General features: G+C 47.3%; 1 protein-coding gene and 1 pseudogene across 2 annotated transcripts in view; one reads left to right on the top strand and one right to left on the bottom strand.

The window, feature by feature from the left end:
* LOC147626154 (DEA(D/H)-box RNA helicase family protein) overlaps positions 1 to 25,869 on the top strand; it is a 57,246-nt gene that overhangs the window by 23,493 nt on the left and 7,884 nt on the right. For both annotated transcript variants that reach the window (XM_086816264.1, XM_086816263.1), the window contains exons 2-3: positions 11,836 to 12,111; positions 12,187 to 12,510. In XM_086816264.1, the coding sequence (XP_086672390.1) occupies positions 11,836 to 12,111; positions 12,187 to 12,510 (600 nt within the window). The remainder of the gene's footprint in view (positions 1 to 11,835; positions 12,112 to 12,186; positions 12,511 to 25,869) is intronic.
* Positions 22,622 to 24,825, bottom strand: LOC147626155 (uncharacterized; annotated as a pseudogene).

The raw sequence follows: 25,869 nt of genomic DNA, 5'->3' as shown, positions 1-25,869 counted from the left end.
CAGGTCCTCTCTGCCTTAAGTTTCTCGCGGTCAGCGTCGGACATCTTCTCAGAAGACTTCTCCGATGAAGCCTTCCCCTTGCCCGAGTTACGGCCTTTCGACCGTTGGCCAGTAAAGGCCTCCGAACCTCCACCCTGAGGAGGGTTCGTGAATCGTTCCTCCTAGTCCAAGACCATGGGCACAAGCTCCTCCCACGTGATGGTGCTGAGCCTGCCACTGGTAATCAACGACGAGTAGAATGCTGAGTACGAAGAGGGCAAATGTGACAGCAACGTTATGGCCATGTCCTCTGATGATATCTCCTTCCCAGCCTGGAGAACTTCCTGCTGAAGAGCCTGCAGCTTGTTAATATGCTCCCGCATCGTCGACAACTTTGCAGGGCTCATAACCCGCATCTGTACTTCCAAGGAAATCCTCTTCATGGGCGATACCCTGTTGTAAAGTGAGGCCAAATGCTGCCATATACCTCTGGCCAACGTCATGTGCTTTACATGATTGATTACCTGCGGTGTGCAGTTGAGGAAAATAAACGAACGGACCCTGGCGTTGATGCGATCCCACATCTGCGTCTGGGCCTCCCGGTCCTTTCGGGTTGACGGTAACTCCCCTTCCTCTACTTCCGGCCGTGGAACACCAACAACGACGAAATCGGCGAGGTCGTAAGACTCCAAAACGGATTCCATCATCACCTTCCATATGCCGTAGTTGCTCCCGTCCAACTGACGGTCCACCTCTTCACATGCCTCTCGGCCATCTCATACAGATCTGCCATAGCGGGGATGTCCTCTGAAAAGGGTGGGTGGGTGGGAACAAAGAAGAACTAAAACCTGCAAGTGGCTGTCCAGCAAATCAGCCCGCCTTCCTCTTGCTTCTCCTCTTCCCGAACAGTCCAAAACAGTCCACCGATCAGCCACAAAACAGTCCCCTCTTGCTCACACAAATCCCAAGACCTATCTAGAGCCTAGGGCTCTGTTACCATGTCAGTATATGCAGCGTAGATGATGACCAAATCTGGGAACACGAGAGCAAAAACGCAGGCAGAAAAACAGCACAAGAGAGAGAGAGATGTAGGCGTGTAACTCTGCTCTATATACACAAGAAGATCCCGAATAATGATACAAATGAGGTATGGGGGCTGAGGACCTATATATACTCCCCTAGAGGGCAGTCGGCCAGCATTAGGAAAGCCCACGACTGAGAAAAATGTCCACGACTGCTGAAAATAGCAGTCGGCCAGCTACAGATGCCTCCGCCTAGACAGAACAAGTCGGCCAGCATTCTGATAGCCCACGACTGATGTAGATCCAGTCGGCCAGCTTCAGAGTGCTCCTGGCATCACCTGGCAGCCCTCCCAAGCCTCAGAAAAATGGAAAAAAATAGGGGAAAAATACGGAGTGTGGGGAAAAATGGGAAAACACCTCATAAGGGCGGGCACACCCACAACAAAGGCCCTGGTGTATAAAACTAGACAGGAGATGACTTCTAACAGCTATATCTAGAGTAATCATCAATAAAAGTGATGAAGTAGAGATATCTCCCAATAGATGGTGTCCTCATAGGACCACATACATCACTATGTATATGTTGTAATTTCTTAACAGCTCTCACAGATCCATCCTTTGGAAATGATGCCTGATGCATTTTACCAAGAATACACCCCTCACATACATGTCTAGTAGGGGTCTCAAGAGTTGGCAACTCAGACACCATATCATGCCTTTGAAGGCGTAAGAGATTGCCATAATTCAGATGGCCAAATCGTGCATGCCATAATTTTGCATCACTCATAGCACGAGTCAAAGAGATATAGCAAGCATCATGCTGCAACTTCTCAAATACATCCATCTTGTATAGGCTATGAAACAAGGAATCTGAGGCAATGATAGAATAACCATCATTTCTATCCTGAACTATACATCTGTTGTAACTTGGTTGAACACAATGCTAATCAATATACTTAAATACACTAAGATTTGATGGACACTTGCTCAAATACAAGAAGTAATTTGCTGAATTGACAAGGGATACACAATGAGCCGGAACTGTCGACCCCTCCCTCAAATAAAGTATATTGATCTTGGGAGAATCAAGTACATAGTGTCATGGGCATTTTTGACCAGATTTCCATATGGATGCATATGAATACAGTATTGCAAACAAGTGATTGCCGATGTAGACTTGCAATCCACGCTACCCTCTCAAGTGCCCATGTTCCCTACCATCTGCTCTCTATTGTTCCACCAACACATAGTAGCAACAATCTGCAAGAGAGCACGTAGGACAAGAGAACACTACACAGGGTATGTGATCTTGTAATCCCTTTCCTCCCTCCTGCTACTTGCTCCTATATTTAAGCATAAAAGCTTACCAATAGTAAGTAGAGTCGATGACAGCGGAAGTCTTTGCGATGGAAGTCCTTGGAGTGTTGAGATCTTCGATTTGTCGCATTTCTTCGCGACGACAAAAGTCTTCAAGAGGATGAAGGGAACCTTGGGAAAGCTTCCCCTATGGTTCAACTTGAGAAAGGAGGGCTGAAATTAGGGTTTTCAGCAAAAAGACCAGAAATTACAGCAATAAAGAGAGCTGTTTTGCTGAATTTCAGTCATTGGGAGTATGTAGGAGAGTGATTAGCATCCCGAATCACTCTTGAAGCTTGAGAAACACCTTAGCAAGCTTGGAAATGGAGTTAGGAAGGAGAAAGTGCAGAAAGTGCAGCCCGACAGTTCTCATGAAGGAGGCCCCATCTCTAGAGAGAGGAGGAAGAGTGAGGTGGTGAGTTGTCCAGTGTAGGTAGCAGGCAGGTGCTTTGTGGAGCAAGCTAGAGTGGACACATGGCTGGTTACTCCCTTTGTACAAACCCTTTGTACAAAGGGGATAAGGTTTGGGCGGTGGACATTGGGTTATGTCCACCTTGGGATATCAGAGTGTGTGAACACTGGGCTGGTCATAATTTATAAGTGAGTTTTGGTCGCCCAAAACTTAATGAAGTGTGTACACACTCACTTATAAATTAGTGCTAACTCCTAAGGCTAGGTTTATGACCAATACTTACCACTTGTCACATGCCACATAACCATGTCAGCAGACAGTTTCACACACACGGTTTGTGGGCGGGCGTCCCCTTACCCGGAACTACACATTGGTGCAACCATGAAAACAGCATGCAATTTGAATTGCAAGCAAGCAAGCACATAAAGATGCTATGCAATGCAGCATTGGTATGGACAATCCCCGTTCATGAGACTATACCAAAATAGACGTGCTCCAAGCAAGTACACGAGGTACCAGACCCAATGGAACACCAATCCACCAAGCATTTCCGGGCATGTACACGGAGGCACAAGTCCCAACGGAAAGCCAAGTCCATAGTATCACATGAGTGGCATCAATCCCCGGCAAATACAATTGCCATGGACACGAGTCCAATGTACATACATGATAAGAAAGCACGGGTGGACCAATTGGGTGGCCAAATGGTGACATCTGTCATCCACAAATTTCACCATCAAGCCTGACAAGGCTAAGTCTGAAACTGACAACAAGTTCTTCTTAATGTCTGGCACATATAAAACTTTAGAAAGTGTAAATGCGCCCCCATTTGGAGTAGTGAGCACAACTCTACCAACTCCTTTAATAGGATACGAGGAACCATTTGCACATGTGACGGTTCCTGCACTTAGGATAGATTCCAGAGATGAGAACAAATTTTTTTGTGAAGTAATGTGCTTACTAGCACCAATGTCAAAGTACCAAGTATTTGATTCTGCCACTGACATGCATATATCATGAACAGAAGGGTCATAACTGCAATGTATTGTCCATGCCCAATCATCTTGAGCAAAACTTGCAGATTCCTTATTCTCTGCACTTGGTGCAAATGCATCAGCCACAGCCATGCCCGATTCTTTCTTTTTCTCCTTCTCTAGCCTTTTGCATTCATTTATGTAGTGCCTTGGTTTCCTGCAATAGTGACACTTGTCTTTCCTTTTAGGCTTATCACCTTCTTTCTTTGCATCCTTACTTGAGGATTTTGATTTTGGCTTATAGCCACCATGCAAAGAAACTTTACCTTTGCCTTTTTGATTGGTAACAAAAGCTTGGTCACCAACTCGCATAACATATTTGTTTTGCCTAGACTGCTCTTCTTGCAAGAGTACTGAAACCAACTCATCAAATGTAAGGGCATTTGGATTTCCCTTCATCATGAGTCTAAGGGTAGAGATAAAACTCGGATAAGAATCCGGCAATGCATTGAGAACTGTGGGTACCAATGTACTATCAGGATATATCTCATCCATACTAGCAAGCTGCTTCTTAAAATCTTTGATCTTGGTCGAGAAGCTGTCCATTGAGTCTCCCTCATTCATGTGCTCAGACTCCAACTGTTTGTGCATATATGCAACACGTGCTTCATTGCGCACCTGGTAAAATGCAACAAGTGTATCCCATGCCTGTTTTGAAGTCTTACATGACCGAATATGAGGAATAATGTTTCGCTTCACAGAAAGTGCAAGCAATGCATGTGCTTGTGCATCTCTTCCATCCTATCTCGTTTGAGCATCTCGTTTGAGCAGCAGTGGGAGGTATTGGTGGTGCATGTGGAGGAGCCACATTTGAATCAGATTCTACTGTAGATGTATCTACAGCACCTGGTGTGGAGTGCTTGTGAAACCGGCCTTTGGTAGGAACCAAAGTGTGGTAGAGTAGCAGTCACCCAATCCAATTGTAGTCCAGCCAATAAACAAATAAACAGGAGCTAGAGTGCTCCAACACAAGAAAGAGAACGACACCTGTTGGCCCCGAAGCTTGGTGCCCCTTTTGGTATTTCTTTATTCAATTTCAATGGAAAAGTTTTAAATGATTACAACATGGCCATTCATGGCTTGTATGTCTGCAAGTCCAATCTACCAATCCTCAGGACCTCTTAGCATAGAAGTTACACAGCTTTGTGTCCCAAGAACACCACACTGTTATCTCCTCTAATCTACATCCATGAGGTCTTGAATATGCATCTGACTGAACCATGCACATAGCCACAAACTCAGCCTTGAAAACAGTCCACAAAACTCTTCCAAATTGGTGCACAATCTTGTCCTGTTTTTGTTAGAAGTCATCTCCTGTCTATATTCATACACCAGGGCCTCTGTTGTGGGTGTGCCCGCCCTGTATAAGGTGTTTTTATCATTTTTCCACACTCCCCGTATTTTTCCCTATTTTTTCCCATTTTTTCTAGTGGTGGGAGGGTTGCCAGAGGATGCCAGGAGCACTCCAGTGTTGGCCGACTGCATGTTTATCAGTCGTGGGCTACTGGGCTGCTGGCCGACTGCATGTTTATCAGTCGTGGGTATTCATCTGCTGGCCGACTGCTCTTCCAGAGTTGTATATATAGGCCCCTTGCCCCCACCACTTCGTCATTCAGTTTTCTTGGAATCTTGTGTATAGAGAAGAGTCTACACACCTATCTCTCTGTGTTTCTTGTGCTGTTTATTTTCTGCAGTCTACTTGCTCTTGTCTACCCAAGTTTGGTTATCATTTCCGCTGCATATTCTGACATGGTATCAGAGCCCTAGGCTCTAGACAGATCTTGGGCGTTTTTCTGAGCAAGAGGGGGAGCGTTAGGCTGCTGATTGGTGGACTGTTTTGGGCTGAACGGGAAGAGAAGGTGCAAGAGGAAGGCGGGCGAAGATGCTGGACAGCCACTTGCAGGTTTTCAGATTTTTTTCCCCACCAACCCACCCTTTCAGGTTACTCTTTGCGATGGCAGATTTACTAGAGATGGCTGAGAAGCACGTGAAGATTCCGACTCTCCCCACGTTCCCAGTGGATCGTCAGTTGGACGGGTCCAATTACGGCATCTGGAAGGTCATGATGGAGTCGGTTCTGGAGTCATATGACCTTGCTGATTTTATTATCATCGGGGTGCCACGGCCGGAAGCTGAGGAAGGGGAGTTATTATCGACGAGGAAGGACCGAGAGGCACAGGCACACATGTGGGATCGTGTCAACGCCAGGGTCCGGTCGTTTATTTTCCTCAATTGCACACCACAAGTGATCAATCATGTGAAGCACATGACGCTGGCGAGAGGCATATGGGAGCACTTGGCTTCTTTGTATAACAGGGTGTCACCCATGAAACGGATCTCCTTGGAAGTGCAGATGTGGGTTATGAACCCTGCAAAGTCTTCGACGATGCGGGAACACATTAACAAGCTGCAGGCCCTTCAGCAGGAAGTCCTACAAGCTGGGAAAGAGATATCATGTGAAGATATGGCTATCACTTTGCTTTCCCACTTACCTGGTCAGTATTCTGCTTTCTATTCCTCGTTGATCACGAGTGGCAGGCTCAGCACCATTACTTGGGAGGAGCTTGTGCCAATGGTCTTGGACCAGGAGGAACGTTTCACGAACCCTCCTCACGGCGGAGGTTCGGAGGCCTTAACTGGCCAACGGTCGAAAGGTCGGAATACCAACAAGGGCAAAGGGAAGGCTTCATCGGAGAAGTCTTCTGAGAAGAAGCCTGATCCAGAACGAGAGAAGCTGAAGGCCGAAAGATCTTGTAATGATTGTGGCGAGAAAGGCCACTACTGGAGGAAGTGCCCTAAGCGGACAGGGAAGAGTGCTGATTCCTCAGCCTCAGCTGCAAAGACTCCGGCATTTGTGCACTTAGAGATGGTGAACTCCGATGCTTCATCATCTTCGAGCGAGGAGGCAGTTGGCTTCACCGCGAAGGATACCCGGGAATGGATTCTCGACAGTGGTGCTTCGAGGCACATGACTCCATCCCGTGACTTCTTTCTAGATCTGAAACGGCAGTCAGGTCGTATCTTTATTGGCGATAACTCCACTATTCCGATACATAGTGAGGGCCGGATGGAGATTATTCCCGATGGCAAGGGGGGCAACCATGCTTCCCGTGTTCTTTATGTCCCTGCTCTGGGTTTTCATCTTCTGTCAGTGCATGAGGTATGCAAGATTGGCTTTCGGGTGGAATTTGAGGAGCATTCAGTTGCTCTAAGGGACCGTGAGACAGGCAAAGTTGTTTGGGAAGGCGGTGTGGAGAATGGCATCTACAAGCTCTCTGCACTCTCCTCATTGACAGGCTCTTAGGTCGGAGATTTGTGGCACTTTCGTTTTGGCCACTTAAATGTGGATGCTTTGCGGCGTGCCTTCCGGGACCAGATGGTGGTTGGCTTGCCAGATGTTGGTAGTAGGCAAGGACGCTGCAGTTCTTGCATACGTGGTAAGCAGCACAGGGAATCCTTTCTGAAGCAGGCTTCCAGGCGGGCTTCGAAACCATTGGAGTTGATTCACACTGACTTGTGTGGACCACAACAGATACCATCCTTGGGAGGATCTCTCTACTTCATGCTGCTTGTTGATGATTGTACCAGATTCACGTGGGTCTACTTTCTTTCCCAGAAGGACCAGGCTTTTGCTCGGTTCAAGGATTGGCATGTGATGGTGGAGAAAGAGTCTGGATATCAGGTGAAGACTCTCAGGGCTGATAAAGGAGGTGAATTCTCCTCCACTGTATTTTTCAGGTTTTGTGCAGATCATGGCATCAAAAGGGAATTGGCCAATACCGGATCGCCTTCGGAGAATGGAGTTGTTGAACAAAAGAACAGGACTGTGGTGGAGATGGCGAGGACCATGCTGGAGCATCGTGATCTTATCGTGATCTTCCTCGTCCGCTTTGGGGTGAGGCTGTGGCAACGGCTGTCCATACCATTAACCGCTCTCCGACGACTTCTGTACCCCATATGACTCCATTTGAGGCATATTTTGGCAGGAAACCCGATGTCTCGCACTTCCGTGTCTTTGGGAGTGACGCGTATGTACATATTCCGAAGAAGCAGAGGGGGAAGCTTGACTCCAAGTCCCGCAAGCTGGTATTTGTGGGGTATAACTCTCTTTCCAAGGGATACAGGTTGTATGATCCAGAGAGGAATGAGATTGTTGTCAGCCGGGATGTGGTCTTTGACGAGCATGTTCCAGCATCCACTGTCGAGAAGCCGCCACTTCTTGGAGATCCAGAGGAGTCTGATGATGATTCCCAGTCTTTTATTCCAGTTGATCCACCTCAGTCATCACAGGAGGCTCCACGATCTGTTCGAGTACCTAGGTGGTTGTTAGACACCCTTCGAGAGTCAGGTGTCATGGAGCTACCCTCCGAGTGGACCACAGAGGACGGCCCTCGAGGATCACATCGAGTCCAAGATAAAAGCAACACGACGGAGCTTCTTCAGGTGAATTATGCTTTGATGTCTCGTATCATGCGGGATAAAGAGCCCACTTTCGTAAAGGAAGCCCTTTCACAGGATACTTGGAGGAAAGCCATGCAGGTGGAACTTGATGCCATCGAGAAGAACAACACTTCGGAGTTGGTTCCGAGGCCGTCGAAGCGGTCAGTCATTGGTGTCAAATGGGTCTTTAAGACCAAATACGCGTCTGATGGGTCGGTGGACAAACACAAAGCCAGGCTTGTGGCTAAAGGTTATGCTCAGCGGCCAGGCATCGACTACGAGGATACCTTTGCACCGACAGCGCGGATGTCCACGATTCGGACTGTTCTTGCCCTTGCTTCTTCTCAGAGGTGGCCCGTGTATGAGATGGATGTAAAATCTGCGTTCCTAAATGGTGACCTGCAGGAGGAGGTGTACGTTGAGCAGCCTCCAGGCTTTATTGTTCCAGGATCGGAAGGGATGGTTTATAGGTTACATAAGGCCTTGTATGGTCTTAAGCAGGCTCCCAGGGCTTGGAATCAGAAGATTGATTCCTTCTTTATTCGGACTGGATTTCAGAGATCGGTTGCAGATCCTAACCTGAATCTCTTTCGGGAACGCGGCATGGTCACGCTTATCATCCTTTATGTGGATGATCTCATTCTCACCGGCGGTCATGTGGAGCACATTGGAGTGACGAAGGCTGCCTTGTCAAAGGAGTTTGAGATGATCGACTTAGGCTTACTCCATTTCTTCTTGGGATTGGAGATCTGGCAGACCCAGAGGGGGTTTTTCGTCTCTCAGCAGCGGTATGTTCATGAGTTGCTTGAGGCCTTTGGGATGGAGAACTGCCCTTTCTTCGACAGAGGCAGAGTATCGGGCTGCTTGTGGTGCTGCTTGTGAGGTTGTATGGCTGCGGAGGCTACTAGGCGAGATTGGGTTTCCACAGAGGGAGCCCACAGTCATCCAGTGCGATAACCAGAGTTGTATAGCTATTGCTCGGAACCCGGTTTTCCATGCCCGGACCAAGCATATAGAGATACAGTATCACTTTGTACGTGAAAAGATCTTGGCTGGTGACATCTTGCTACTTTATTGTTCGACGGAGGACAATGCGGCGGACCTCTTCACGAAGTCTCTACCTCAGGCTACGCTCAGGCGGCACTCCAGCTCCCTTGGGTTGGTTTCACAGCCAGGAGCTGAGAGGGGGTGTTAGAAGTCATCTCTTGTCTATATTCATACACCAGGGCCTCTGTTGTGGGTGTGCCCGCCTTGTATAAGGTGTTTTATCATTTTTCCACACTCCCCGTATTTTTCCCTATTTTTTCCCATTTTTTCCCATTTTTTCTAGTGGTGGGAGGGTTGCTAGAGGATGCCAGGAGCACTCCAGTGCTGGCCGACTGCATGTTTATCAGTCGTGGGCTACTGGGCTGCTGGCCGACTGCATGTTTATCAGTCGTGGGTATTCATCTGCTGGCCGACTGCAATTATGCAGTCGTGGGACCATTTTCAGCAGTCGTGGGCACTTCAGATGCTGGCCGACTGCTTTTCCAGAGTTGTATATATAGGCCCCTTGCCCCCACCACTTCCTCATTCAGTTTTCTTGGGATCTTGTGTATAGAGAAGAGTTTACACACCTATCTCTCTGTGTTTCTTGTGCTGTTTATTTTCTGCAGTCTACTTGCTCTTATCTACCCTCTGAACTGCCAAACCCTTCCTCTCACAAAGAGCCAGAGAGAACAACTGCAGAAGAGTCACGAGCCAGTGAAAAGAGAGACTCCATAAGACACCACCTGCAGTCCCACTTGCTCACAAAGAGAGAGAGAAACTTACAGTCTTTATGTCGCTTTTCACCAGAGAGAAAAGACGCGAGGAAAAAAAGCCCGGTTCTGTCCTGCCCTCTTGTCTTGCAGCCGAGAGAGAGAAAACTAGTGAGAGAACCTGCTGTCCAGCCTTGTGTTCCCCTCTTACAGTCCATGCTTCTCAGCTAACAAACAGCTTCTTGCCAAAAGCAAAGGAGAGAGAAGAAGCTTCTGTAGGTGTCTGTTTTTCTCTACAGCACAACAGCCGGTTATCCTCCAAAGACCAAAGAAAGAGAGAGATAATATGGCATGTGTCTCTGCCCTGTAGCGCAGCACAGCAGCCAGCTTCAATCTCTTAACAGCATGCGTAGAGGAGTGTTAGGCTGCCCCTGTAGCCTCAGCAGTACAGCCCGCCTGCAGCCCTTCCAAAAAGCCACCTATGACCAGCAATGCAGAATTTCCAGTAGCTGTTTTTCCACGCCTGCAATCAGTGCTACAGTCCCTCCAAAGGCAAGAGTAAGTGAAGTGCAGCCTGCAGCCTGCCTGTATGTGTTTTTCTCAGAAAATCCCAACTCCACGTTGTGCCTCAGCACTCTTTTCCAAAAAGCATGAGATAGAGAGAGAGAGAGGGAGGCGTGTACTCCAAAAGTAGAGTAGCCCCCCCCCATAAATATCCTAGGGGCCACTTAAAGTTTTAAAACTTTCCTAGGGGCCACCCAAGGTTATAAAACCTTATGAACTTTAATTCCTTGGTCCCCTTTCACACTTGGGGTTGTCCACACATGGGTCAATAAACCTTAGCCCCAAATATGAACCTTTAAATATTTATCCTGCTCACCGACCACCATGCTCACACTTATGCTGTACCAATTTCACAGGGTCATGACAGCATGTGTGAGAGCATATCTTGATACAGTGTTCTACACACACTATTGGGCACTGATGACGTTAGTGGGGATGTTGTAGTATCTAGTCCATACTATGCATAATGGAGATGATAGTTATATAGTCTTGTGGGTTGACTACCATGAGTATATAACATGCACGTTCCTCAAAGGTGAATTTGGGCATGTTCTTGGATTCATCTAGGTATATATATACCCGAGGATCACTTTTAGAAGGAATCCAGCTGCCTAGGCACGGTTGGCAGTGGGCACAGGGATATGCCACCCTTGCTTGCTTGGAGAGAATGTTTCGAGGCCCATTTCCAATTAGGTGAGAGTTGGTAGAGGCAATGAGAGGTCTAGGTCGGCTATATGGCTGTCTATATGACTAGTGAATATGGGATCCAAGTCATGATGAAATTAGACATGGGTGAGATAGAAACAGCACTCGCGATTTTGGGGGGGGGGGGGGGGGCATCTCAAAGATGTGATGTAGTGTGTTGGTGGGAGATGCATGGCTATTGGGGAACCTCAATGCATTCATACTGTTTACTACTGCGCCATCATGCAAGTTTATCTTTCAAACTTCACAAGGGACAAGATCAAAAGGCATTTTTAGTTTAAATCTTGTTGCTTCCAAGCCGAAGGCACATCACGTTATCCTAAGTTAAATTTAGTGAGAAGATCAAAGCTGTCAAACAATTTTTCTTCAGCTTAGAGAGTCCATTGGCTTCAAGTTTTGGCATAGCCTAAGAGTCTTACACTGCTGATTTATTGCCAAGCATGTTGTGGCATGCTTATACTTGATTAGTAGAAACTTTTGTTGAATTAGTTTTATGGTTGATTTCTTTTTTTCATCTATGAGAGAATTTAGAATAAGGATTTATGTTTTTGTGTGAGCAAGGGCTGAATAGCTTGTTTGTGCAGGTTGTGGAAAAGTTGTTTCGTATGCAATGGGGTGCTATGGATGGTGTTGGAGCCATAATTATCTCCCCAACCCGAGAGCTGGCTGTTCAGATTTTTGATGAGCTTCGCAAAGTTGGAAAACACCATGGTCTTAGCGGTGGGCTGCTTATAGGGGGCCGCAAAGATGTGGATTCAGAAAAGGAACGCGTCAATAGACTAAATATACTGGTGTGTACACCAGGCCGCCTTCTGCAGCACATGGATGAGACTCCCAATTTTGACTGTTCTCAACTTCAGGTGAGAACTCAAGCAATGAAAAATTTGATTGCGCTTGGCTTCGCAGTTTCAAACTAACAAAAATTACTGTGTTAGGTGTTGGTTCTTGATGAAGCTGACCGGATCTTGGACATGGGCTTTGCAAACACTTTGAATGCAATAGTTGCTCAGCTACCAAAACAGAGGCAAACTTTATTATTTTCTGCGACACAGACTAGGTCAGTGAATGATCTTGCAAGGCTTAGCTTAAAGGATCCAGAGTACCTTGCGGTGCATGCCGAGTCTGCTGCGGCAACTCCTGCTCGGTTGCAGCAAACAGCCATGGTTGTTCCTCTTGACAAAAAGATTGACATGCTTTGGAGTTTTATCAAAACTCATCTTCAATCCAAGACACTCATCTTTCTGTCCAGCTGCAAGCAGGTATTGCTGCCATTTCCATTTCTTTTGGCACAAAATCGTGCAGAAATGCTCATCACCAAATTTGCGTGGCTGAACCATAAAGAATGTATTACTTAGAGAAGACCAGTTTTTGAGATGGAGTAGCTTGCTCAATCTGTCCGTATGGTACATGAAAAGGTAGGGCTGGAGAATTATATCCCTTTGACACGTTCTCCCTTGCTAAGACCACAGTTGTCCTCAGCTGTATAGCTTCCTGATGGTCTGGAAAATGCCATAAATGGAGAGGCTGCATTGCTGAACACCTGTCTGGAACCTGCATTCCGTTGGCTATGGATCCTAGATCACCAACATCCACCAAGTTCATGTTGACCTCAGATGGTCGGTTCACCCTACTGACTCACTTTTTTTTTCCCCAGGAAAAAGATCCTTGTATTAGTTAACAAAAAAACCAGCCTCCAAGGGTTAAATACAACCACAAAGGGCTAGATACAAACTATGTATAGGGTGGGGATCAAAGAATCAAAAGGTGGAGAAAGATGCACTTCTCCTCAGGCTGGCTGCCCTATGAGGAGCAGGCTATCTCATACAGGGGGAGGGGGAGGGAATAGCCACACAGGTCGTTTGTAATGCCAAGTGGGATCACCACCTCTATTTGTCAGGAAAGGGCTAGGCTGCTGGAGCCTCAAGAAAGCTTCCTGCTGCTTTCGCATACGGTCAAAGCCACCCTGTAGCTTCCCCCACTGACCGCGGAGGGTATAAATGATGTCGAGCCAAATGCTCCTGATGGACTCCGCAAGCGGAGTGTGGGTGCCGTCGATGGCTTCGCTGCAATGAGCTCTCCATATGTGTCAGGCTGCAATGCTGCTACAAATCTCCCATCTCTGGCACGAGCCCGGAATCCAATGATCAGGGACTGGGGCTGCCGAAATGCGAAGGTGAGAGGCCTGAAGGGCCAGCCTCCCACTTTCCTCCTCAGAAGCCATGACAACCTCAGTCTCTGTGGCCCAAGCGACAGTGCCTCATTAAATGATACGGGTCGAGGTCCTGTCCATCGTGAAAATGCGAAGAATCTGCTGCCACACCTGCTCAGCCTTCAGGCAATCCCAAAGGCCATGTTGCTGATACTCTTGAGGGTGGCCACACCTCGGACAAGTTGCTGGTCGACCGCCGCTAATGGCCAACCACGTGCCAACCGCCAAGCTCCTCCTATGTGCAAGCAACCAAAAAAAGAGGGTGATCTTTCGAGGCCGAAAACTATCCCAAAGCCTCTTCCAAAAATTTGAGAGAAACCGCTGTGAGAGGCCCTATGACCACCAGTGTACTACTGTTGCCCGGGTGTCCTCAACCTTGGGCATCTGAATCTTGCGGCCTAGCCGCGCAGTGTATGCAAAGAATGGGGTATCCAAAGTCTCCTCTTGGTCAGCAGGATCAAGCCAAGTCCACTCCCCCGGGTCCCACTAGAGGCGCGTGGGGACGGCTCTCGCAAATCCATAACCGCTAGAGTCTCCCTGGCCACCTTGGTCAGCGGGAGGTCAATGTGCCACTCATGTGCCTGAAATCACCCTCACCATTTGCTAGGTGCAACCAGTGAAATCATCCAGAGGGGGCTTTGATCTCTCTAATTTGCCATGGGGTCCAATAGAAAAAGTGAGCAAAGCACAACTCTCATCCGTGCCATGGATTGCCAAGAGAATATCGTGCCTAGTAAACATGTGCCCCCACTGCAGGGGGGTCGGGTCTAGGATAGGGGATAGCCACTCCTGGGGAATAGTAGAGTCGATGTTGAGGTTGAGCCTGTCTCTACCCCAGATCCCAGCCAGGCCTCTCCGTTGAGCCTCTGGGGAAGTTGTCTGAATGCAAGCCAATCTCCAAGGGACTTGGCAGGTCCTATGCTCAACACTCCCCAAGATGCACGAGGTCAGGTCCCCAACATATGGCCATTGGGTAAACGGATCAATGGGTTTCAGATCAGGGGCTGTTGAAGACACTCCTCCGAGGCTATCGGAGCTAACTGCTAAAGGGCCGGCCTGAGGTGATCCCAAGCTTGGAGTAGGCTGGCTGCAAATCTGTCTTCAAAAGTTGGGCTAAATCCCCTACCCCGCATCTTAGTGAATATTCATTTGGTGCTTTGCGGCCAGGGGGGTCCCAGGCTCGGAGTACGGGCTGAAATCTTGGTAAAGAGGAAGTCCTTCCAAGGCTCATCATCTAGAAGGAGTCCTCTAACAATCAGCTTGCCTAGCAGGGTGCAGCTTTGAATGGCGGGGTCAATGATGCCTAGGCCCCCTCTGTGTCGCGACTGAATGATCACTCTTTAGGTCACCTTGGTTTGGGCAGGTCCCCCATCATTGCTGGCCCGCAAGAAGTTCCGGATCAAATGTTGTACCTTACCAATGCATGCTTGGGAGAAGGCCCAACAAGAAGTAATGTACCACATGGTGGCAAGGACGACCTAGTTGGCCACCACCACTAAGGAGGGCCTCGCAGAACTCCAATACAAAAGCTTCTTCCGAATGCTTAGAAGAAGAGGGGCGAGTTGTTGCTCCAGGGAGATATCGATGCCCACCTAGCATCCCAGATAGTGGACTGGAGTGCCCCTTGGGATCCATTGGCTGGATACCAAGTCAGGGCGGGTGTAGAGCCTACCCAAAAACCACACGATTTGTTCCATTTGATCTGTGCTCCCGATGCATGACAAAAGATCTCAATCGCCTCTGCGAATCTCTGGAGATTCCCCACATCTCCGAACAGGTATGTTGCCGTGTCATCTGTAAATTTTGAGTCCAGGAGCTCCTCCTGAGTATGGATGGGGAGATGCAAGCTAGGTGCGAGTGGACAGCCTTGTCAGACCGAGCAAGAAAGGGGGAATGTGTCACCTCGGGCTCCTTGAATAAGAACCTAACTGTGAGAGGCTAAGTAGAGTCCTGAAGAAACACCACGGATCCACTCCATTGGGAACCCCATCCGGTACATCGTGCCCTCCAGAAAAGCTCTAGTCAACTCTATCATAAGCTTTCTCAAAGTCCAGGAGGAGCACAATGAGGTCTAACCATGTACGTGAAGTCTTGCATCAAGAATCTTGAAGAAAAATATAACTTGGACATGTTGTTTGACTTAGTACGGCAGGCTTCATGATTAGACATGAGTTCTTATTTGGGAGGAACCCATGAATGGACATGCTTCCATCCATAAGTTGGGAAGTAATGATTGGACATGCTTCCATCCATGAGAGGGGAAGTATGATTGGCCATGGACATACTTCCATCCCTAAGTGGGGAAGTGTGATTAGACATGCTTTATATAGCATGATGGATTATGCACTCTTACCTTTAAGGGGGAGAGTATAGATGGATACAAAGTGTATTGAATGGATGGTATTCACCTTAGGCACATGCACATTAAGTTGCTTGATGAACTTGCATTGAGTATTGTTTTGGGAATGCGTGAACACGTAGGCATTCATCCTTAAGCATCAAATGCTTGCATGTTACTGGTTGTTGATCTAGTTGCTTGTATTTTGCAAGAGGTTAAGCATTCTTATCACCTGAATTTCAACAAATTTTAAAGATATATGAACTTTTTAGGATTGAAATCTGATTTAAGGGATTTCCCTTCATCTTTTGGAAAAACAGAGGGTGGAATTAGACTCAAAATGGTTGAAAACCCCCAAGGCAAAAAAATAAAATATTGATGACATGGCATCTACTCGCCCGAGCCAGCTCAGCAACTTTTCCTTTAGCTGAACATGCAAACTCGTTTTAGAAGTTTAGTTATCAACATCTCTTTCTATTTCTTGAAGGGGGAAAGTTACTTGTGAAGAATCATGACTTTCTATTTTAAAAAAGAAGAGTAAACTATCTCTTTCTATTTTGAGGAGAGAATTATTAAGAAAGTTTCTCACGCACACTCATTCTATTTTCAAAAAGGAGATGCACTCTTAGAAACCAACTGTTTCTATTTTCAAGAGGGAGATGCACTTTTAGACTATCTCTTTCTATTTTTGCACTTTTAGAAACCATCTCTTCTTGTTTTCAAGAGGGAGATGCACTGTTTAACTATCTCTTTCTATTTTTGAAAAGGGGAAAGAACTTCACTATAAAAAGAGGCTAGCTATCCTCATTATACACGTGAGAGGAGAGGCAAGAACTTCATAATCATTTTGTGTGAGATAGAGACAACACTTAGAGCTTGAGAGCAAGAAGACAAGGAGGCTAAAGCTACCCTATCAAGTGTGGAGATTCTTTTGCAAAAGAGAAGACCATCACTTTGTGGCGGAGGTGCTACCCAAGTGTACGCGGGAAAGTGTTTCAAAGCCCTTGAAGAAAAGCTAGCTGAATTCTTCTTCGAAGTACTGCACTCTTGTGAGCATCTAAAACACAAGAGAAGACAATCGGTTGTGTGACCCATTGGAAGGCCATTGGGGTGGCACACAGACGGGGGAGTTTCTCCAACTCTTGTTGTTGTATGGTAAGCCACCACGTACAAATTAAGAGATTCCAAAACATTTGTTTTTCAATCTTGTTTGATGGTGATACCATGCTGAATTTAATCAGCCAATACCCTTTGTAAAATTTTTGGAGGAATAATCTATATTCTTGTGAAGGGGCCTGGCCGTTCCAGGTCTATGCTGTGTCAGCTTTCTCTCTATACATTCAGACGAGAGCTACAGGGGAGACTAAGAGTGGTAGCACAGGATCCAGAGGCCAGATACATGTGGATCAGCTTACAGCTTTCACAGGACAGGGTTATATACATAGCTCTATGTTACTTTTCTCCATCAGGATCCTCCTATGTCATTACAGAGGACATGCCACAGGAGGAGGAGACAGGAGCCTCGCCATACACTTGTCTGTCAGAGGAGATTATGCATTATTCTACACTAGAGGAAGTATTTCTTACGGGCGACTTCAATGCCCACACACAGAGCAGACAGTGTGAGGTGTATGACTATGATGACATGGAGATCCTCCACCCTGTGGATCCAGAGGAGATAGGGGCTAGTCGGGCATCAGAGGACACTGGACATATGGGGACCACTTACTAGAGTTGGGAGCCAGGCATCATCTTGTTATTTATAACGGGATGCTAGAGTGGCCGGGATCAGAGGGCTGACATGCTTCCCACATGGGGGTCATACACGGACCGGAGGCGCGGTGGTAGACTACATTATGGGATCTTTGGAGGCATCACAGCTTGTCACCTCATTCTCCATTCCACCTCGTCCTATTGGGGCAGATCATACATACTTGGCATTTTCACTAGCCGGATCACCAGTATCACCAGCCCCTCACATACCGACGCCACACACTACCATCTACTTCACACATGACATGGCAGAGTAGAGGATGGGCTCCTACTCATGGATCCCCTGGCACCTATGGATACCATTACAGCCCAGCTGGCATCACTCCTACACACGGCTGCATTACAGAGCTTCCCACATCGTGTCCACTTAGGAGAGCCTGCGAGATTTGGGACTATGCCCCAGAACAGATGGTATGATGACGAGTGCAGAGCCCTATACTCACGGCTCCGCATACAGAGAGCCTTGGGAGCCATCACAGAGCAGGAGTCGAGGAGAGAGATGAGGAGACTTACTCGCCGCAAAAGGCGGGCCTTCGTAGAGATACAGGAGCTAGAGATCTTTCATTTCTTCATGAGTAGAGATAGCCCTGTCTCATGGCGGCACTTCAGAGAGCCCCGGACACTGACACCTATTGCAGACCCACAGACATGGCACACATATGCAGAGGGCCTATACCACGCCCCACAGCAGCCACCTATACCTCAGCCCACAGGAGCCTCGACCTACCACAGCTAGCTTCTTTACCCACTCGATGGTACATGAAGCTATCCGCCGCCTACAGCATGGACGGGCCACCGACCATATGGGCCTGCAGGGTGAGCATCTCATATATGCAGTAGATTCTTTGGCTCCTTTTCTTGCACACCTGTTTAACAGGGCACTAGCAGAGGGTTTACCTGCGGAGTGGACGATGCACACCATTGTGCTGATTCACAAAACAGGGGATATGCTCGATCCGAGCAACTACAGGACGGTTATTGTTGGCCACGTGGTGGCCAAACTCTATGGTGAATCTTGATATCACGTTGTGCTAAACCAAAATATAAATGGTCTACATTGGACAAATATGCATCAAAAGCTAGCGATACTACAACTTTTCATTACAACACAACTATGGGAGTTCCGAATTCAAGCTATACTAAGTTTGTATTGCTAAAATTTCAACAAACACCACTATGACATAGAGATATGTAAAAGGATCCCATATTCAAGCTAAAAAGACCACCATTGACCATGTATTCACTTTGAGATGTATGATTGATCAGGCTAGAGTGAGGAAGAGAAAGCTCTATTGCTGCTTTGTGGATTTCCGCAAGGCATTTGACACAGTACCACGAGAGAGGCTCTTTCAGCGCCTGCAGTCTCTTGGCATACCAGCAGATATGACATGGGGCATCTATGCATTATATGAGCAGGTTTTTGGGCGAGTCAGATGTCCAAGAGGTATGTCCGAGACTATTGCTAGCACCATTGGTGTGAAGCAAGGATGCCCACTTTCCCCCACGCTATTTAGGTTATACATTGATGAGGTGGCTGACTTCATTACACGGGGAGGCGGAGATGGAGTTGATTTAGCAGGTACCTCAGTACATATTATGCTTTATGCTGATGATATTGTATTAGTGTCTGAGTCTCCAGGTGGTCTACAGCAGCATCTACATGCACTCGATGATTTTTGCACACAGAGGGGTCTTACTGTGAACCTTGGGAAAACCAAGGTTATGGTCTTTCATACATCGAGACAGGGCAAGAGTCAGCTGACATTCACTCTCGCAGGACGCCAGGTGGAGGTGGTGACATCATACGTGTACCTAGGGGTTACCTTCTCTGCAGCAGCCACACGCTTCACCATGGGTTCATCAGCCAGAGCTAGATTGACACGGGGATATGCAGCATTGGCTATGCTAGAGAGACAGTGCCACCAAGCGCATTTTCAGGAGCCCCGGACGAAGGGGTGGCTATTTGACACATTAGTCACACCGGCATTGATGTATGGAGCAGCGGTATGGGCGCCAGGCCTTGCTACCCATTGGTGGACACAGATAGAGAGACCACAGGCCCTCATGATGGCACGCATGATACGCAACAAACCGTCAGTACCTCATGACATTATCCGAGCAGAGTTTGTTGCGCCTCCTATAATGGTAGAGGCCATATTTCAGACTATATGCCTGCTAGATTGATTCAAAGAGATGCCACAGGACAGATTGTCATACAGAGCTTTTGAGGCATCTAGACAGCTGGCTGAGGCAGGAGACAGAGGATCATGGTATGCACAGGTCACACATTGGTTCTCCCAGCATGGCCTAGACATGGATCATCTACCACCATTCCAGTATGACAGGGATGCACCACATATCCGTCTCTCTCATAGTGAGAGGAACAGAATATTGAGACAGGATCTATGGCAGCTCTATACACGAGAGACATGGATATCGCCTACACAGCCTCTTCCACCGAAGATGCTATACTACAGAGCTCACTTCATGAGTATCACTGATGATGGATTTATAGAGAGGCCTAGATACATGGAGGGCTTTTTACCACACGGCTCTCGAGTGGCTATTGGTCAGCTTAGAGTTTCATCACACCGATTGGAGATTGAGACCGGCAGAGCAACACGGATCCCCCGAGAGGAGAGGGTATGCAGATTGTGCAGAGAGGAGGTGGAGAGTGAGGAGCATTATGTATGCAGATGCAGAGCATATACAGCCATCAGAGAGAGATATCCCATTTTATTCGGAGAGCCACATTCCCTACGCCAGATCTTTGAGGCAGCAGACCGGCGCATACTGGGGAGATTCATTCTAGACATACATCGCCACAGAGAGACATCATTACAGGCTTAGACAGCTCTAGAGGGGGGACAACAGACACAGATTACTACATTTTTTCAGAGATCCATCCCACTCCCAGCCCCTACATGGCAGGGAATTACTCTCCAGAGAGCAGAGACACTCAGAGCCCGCAAGAGACAGAGGACACCTGGCTTTCAGACACCACGCCTATACGAGAGAGAGATGACAGAGATCAGAGCTCAGTTTCACAGAGAGGGTGCGGAGCGACTGGCTCGCTTCAGAGCACACCCAGGCATGTTCTTCAGGGAGCTGTGGACACCCCCTTCATTGATGTATACCATTTTATACCTCCTAGACAGGATGGAGCTAGCTAGGTTGCATATCTGCATTCTCCTAGTAGTAGAGCTCCATCCCCTCCACCACTCATTGTACTTATTGCACACTTAGATTCAGCTTTTTAGTTCAGTACTTTTTCATTTTGTTGGGATGACAGAGGATACTCCATACAAGTACACTGATTTGTCTCATAGGCCGAGTTCGGTCTTTTGGAAGACGTTAATAAAATCTATCTATCTTTCTTTCTTTCTTTCTTTCTTTCTTTCTCAAGTGATTGCTGAAAATTCGGAGTGGTAATTCAGCATTGATTAAAGCTGGCTAAGTGTGATTAGTAGTTAATAGTTTGTTACGCAACCGTGGTGAGTTTCACTTCTCCCAGAAAGTGAAGATGTTGTCTAAAATGCTCCGATTGTGAACAAAACCTGTCTGAGTGTCATGGATCAAGTTAGGGAGGAAAGGCTGAAGTCTCCGGCTGATGGCCTTGGCCAAAATCTTGTAGGCGGTCCCAAGGAGGGTGATGGGTCTCCACTGTCGGATCTCCAATGCGTCCCATGTGACCATGGTACGAGGCTATCCGGAATCCTAGTGCTCACATGCCTTTTGTGATGCAGATCTTAGGATCCTATATGAGGCTGTCCGGAATGCTAGTGCTTGCATGCTTGTCTTGCCTCCCGGGGTCCTCCAAGGATAGGATAACTGGAGCATGATGAGTGAAAGTGGTGCTCACCAAGAGGCCAATCATGCCCCCACGACTGTAAGCCCACTCATCCACATAGAATCTATCAAGTCGAGAGAGGTTGGGGCGGGTGCTCCTCCTATCGGACCACAAAAAGCACAGGCTTCCGGGGTTGCTCCCAAACTCTGGCAGATGTCAAAGGTCCTCTCCCTTGAGTGCCAGGAGCAACTCCTCCCATGCAGAGTACTCTGCACTTGAGACTGTAGCCATTCCTCCTTCGAGTCTGTCCTCTGCTGACCCAAAGGATGATTACCATGAGGTTATAAATTGCACTTTCTTATAAGGTCAATTTGGGCATGTTTCTGGATTCATCTAGGTATATCTCCTACCCATGCACCAAAAGTCAGTCTCAGGAAGGGCTTGACGGACTGTACTCCAGAAGGTGGCTCTACCTGTTGCGACGTTCGGGGCATAAACATTGAGGAAGCCCACATAGTCCTCTCGAATCCTAATGGTAATCCATTGCGCTCACCTAGTGACTATTGACACCTGAGCCAACCACTGCCGGCAAGAACTGCTCATTGATCGAAATACAAACTCCTCCCTGCGTTCCGGAGGGGCTGAAAGAGGGAGACCAAAAGGTGTGACTCCTGCTTGATAAAATCTTCCCAAAGGGATGGGTACGTCCCTCGGAAAGATGTGCTCTTGGAGAAAGAGAATGTCGATGGGTCGCCCAACTGTAGCCATAGTTTTTCCATACGGCAAACGCATACGGGTATGGAAGTACGGAAAAAGTACGGTTCACACCCCCAAGAAATTCCATATGTTGGATACCATACAACACCCTAAATTTAAGGAAAAACATGCTATATATGACACAGAAAACCAAAGAAACTTGAAACTACAAAGATTTTGGGATTAGAAAAAACATAAATGATGTAGAGCCAAAATCCAAACTCGGGACTTTATATTACTGTTTACATCATACATGTATGATCAATGATGTATCATGTAACATGTTACATAAGTAGGGAGCGTGGGGGGACAAACACGAGGAGGTCCAAGCCTCAAGAAACTAAATAAAACATGAGTGGAAGTGAGCAAAAACATGGATGATGGAGTGCTCACTGCTCAGTGGGCAAGCCACAAAACCTATAGATTGACTCCTGAGCAGTGAGGAAAGACATAAGTAGGAAGTGGACAAAACATAAGTAGAGAGTGGAAGAATACTAAGTAACCCTAAGCCTCATCAAAGCTCCCCTCATCCTCATCTGCAAACTCCTCCTCTTCCTCCTCCTCATCATCAAACTCATAAGCCTCGGAAGCAACTGAGCATGATGTCCCAACATGGCTTGAGGATGGTTGGCCATCTGTAGAGGGTGGAGCAATCGAAAGAGGCTCCAAAGCCTTATCTGCCTCTGCAATAGCCTCTTGCAAATCTTGTAAGGCAATCAAGCGCTCCTCATCTTTTTCTTTGTTAAGCATATCCAGTGCGATCTCCATTCTCTCATAGCCTCTTTCTTTGATCTTGGAGATGAGCCTCAAATTTGTGTGTATGAAAACAAGCTTCTCTACATGAGAAGGAAGAAGCCTTTTTCTTCTCTTAGTATGAATGAGGAAAAATGTGCTCCAATTTCTTTCACATGGGGAGGCACATGTGCCTTGTGAAAGCACCCTAAGTGCAAGAGCTTGTAATTTGGGTGTGCAAGTCCCAAATGTCTCCCACCATTTCACACCCTCTTGCATTCTTTTTTCATCTTTTGCAATTGGAAGTAAATGTGCCGCTTTCTCGCTTATACTTGTCCAGCTCATCAATGAGATCTCCTTGCAAGGCCAAATCACCCTTAGTGTATTTTTCCAACAATGTCATCCATCCATCATGCATCTCTCAGTCACTATCTTGCTCTTTTCCTTTCCATATAGGGTGCAAGATATAGCCCACAACATGCAATGGTGTGTGCATCATTCCCCATCTACCAATGCATAGATCTTTGATCTCTTTCATCTAATTGGCCTTAATGCCTTGCATGTTTTGCACTTGCTCTACCATACGATTTGTAAGCTCATACATGAGGCCCATGGTGGCTCCTTCCCTGTTAGCCAAGCGGAGAATCTTCAAAATGGGAGCACATATCTTGACAATGGTTCTTGCCTCTTGCCAAAAAGATGCAAAGACCGCAATGTTTGACACCTCAATTGCCTGAGGGGTCTTTGATGCCTTCATTTTTACAAATTTATCATCAATCATTAGCTTGCGCACACCCTGCATACATCTCTCATCCAAGAGAGGAACCAACATAATAAAAATGTATGCAAACTGAGTTGCAGAAGGCTTCACCAAGTCCTTCTTGCTGAGTTTTCTAAACAATGCCAACACTGTGGACTTCCTTGTGACAAATGTGACAGCTTGAGTTGCTTGGTTTAGCACTTTTGCAACCCAAGAAATTTTGCCAATGTCCTCAAACAAGAGGTCCAAGCAATGGCATGCACATCTAGTGTAGAAAATGGTCGGCCACTCTTGTTCAACCAATTGCCCAGCTCGAACGCAATTCGATGCGTTATCCATGCATACTTGCATAACATTTGCTAGGCCAACCTCAATGATAATTTGCTCTAAATGCTGGAAAATAAACTCCCTAGACTTGAACTCCCAGATGTGTCCACAGATTTCAAGAATACAGTGCCATGAATGGAGCATGCAAGAAAATTTGTGATAGGCGTGCGCCTAGTGTCTGACCATCCATTAGAAACAATTGTGCGTCCATATTTTTTCCATTTCTCGCGCACACCCATGATCTCATGATCAATGCATTTGACCTTATCCACTAACTCAGTGGTGCGCAAGCAATGGTAAGATGGAGGCACATAAGAAGGACCGGCATGTCCAATTGCCTTCACCATCTCCAAAAAGTAAGCACACCTCACTTTCCAATGGGGAATGTCCTCTGCATAAAAAAATATGCGCATTGCAATGGTTGCTTGCTTTCGTGCTTGTACATTCCATGGATTTGGCCAAAACTCCCTTCCCTTTAGACATCTTTCTCTTCTTGCATGATGACCCAACATTTGCACTACCGCTGACTTGTGTACTTCCCCTGTGTGCCCATTGATGCGGACCCTGCACCCTGAGATACATCTCCACCCAAATCGTCCACCAAAGCATCCACAAAAGCCTCTCGATCATGAACACTGCTACGACTGTCTGCATGCAATCTCTTGCAAACATCTTTAACTTCTTCTGATACATTTGTGCAAGGCCCCACACCATGGCCAACCAAGCCCAACATGTGTGCCCGAATGCGTAGCGGGTCTCCATCCGATTGATGAGGGCAATAATTGCATTTACAGGTGAATTGCCCTTTCCCAAGGGCCTTCACTGAGGTCACATATTGCCACTCCGGACGCTTGGATTGGCCCACCTGTAAAAGGGGCGATTTAGACATAACTTTGTTAGAGGTTGAAGAGGCTGACATTGGACAGAAAATTGAACGTTCAACAAACTTCAGTGATGAGTGTTGACTCTTGAAGTATGTACTATGATAGTATGTACTATGATAGTATGTACTATGACGAGGGCTCAAGGGGAAGGCAGTGGGCAGTGGGCACACGCAATGCCAAAGAGCGTATACAAGAACTGTATTGAAACACAGTGCACACCAATCTGCTTGCTTTTATACATGAATGATGTAGCTCTTAAGACACTGTTGAAAACTTGAAGATGCCCATTGCCCAAAAGACTCATCAAGATTCTCGAGTCTCCCGAGAGGGGGAACTTGGGGGGGGGGGGGGGGGGGGGCACAGGCAGAAAATGCAAGGGACGCAGGCTGGTCGTTGTAAAGGGGGGCGCAAGCAGAAAGCCTAAGGGGGGCGGAGGCAGAAAAAGGCACGTTGGTGGCTGCAAGGTGGCGGGCCTAGGCTAGCCGACGGCCAGTGAGTCGTGACACTGTACACACTACACCAGTGCACAGTCGTGACTCGTGGCCCGTGGGGAAAAAAGGCTAAAAGTTAGTAGTACTTACCCAGCTCACGAGTCAGCTTCGATTGTCAAGTTTTCTTTGCTTGGGGGCCTCATCACAGTCGCGTACAGTTGCACAGCAACAGCACGGAAAGCCATGCATGCGGCACATCAAATCGGCACGGCACCAAAGGTTTTTTCGAAACCCCCAATTTTTAGGGCACCGTACGGTTCACCATTCCATACGTTGGCAGACGGGGGTGTGGGCGGATGTCCAGAATTCGAGGTGGACGCGTGGGAAAAAAACTATGACTGTAGCCTTTGCAAGCATTGAGGCCCTCCCAAATCATGAATGTTCCATGAGGCTATCCGCATATCAATATCTGTGGGAGGCAGAACTATTGGAACTGCCCTCCACTCGAAGAGTCTTTTGCGTGGGTTTCAACGGGTAGTAATCACAATCAATCTAGGGGTGAAGGCGCGCCAGGTGGGCATGGATTCTGTCCTCCATGTGTCGCCACTCTGTTTGAGC

This window comes from Cibotium barometz, chromosome 22 (assembly GCF_041138505.1).
Source record: "Cibotium barometz isolate CiBa-2024 chromosome 22, ASM4113850v1, whole genome shotgun sequence".
Classification (NCBI taxonomy): domain Eukaryota; kingdom Viridiplantae; phylum Streptophyta; class Polypodiopsida; order Cyatheales; family Cibotiaceae; genus Cibotium; species Cibotium barometz.
Note: the sequence above shows the minus strand (reverse complement) of the source record. Positions and strands in the feature narration are given on the sequence as shown.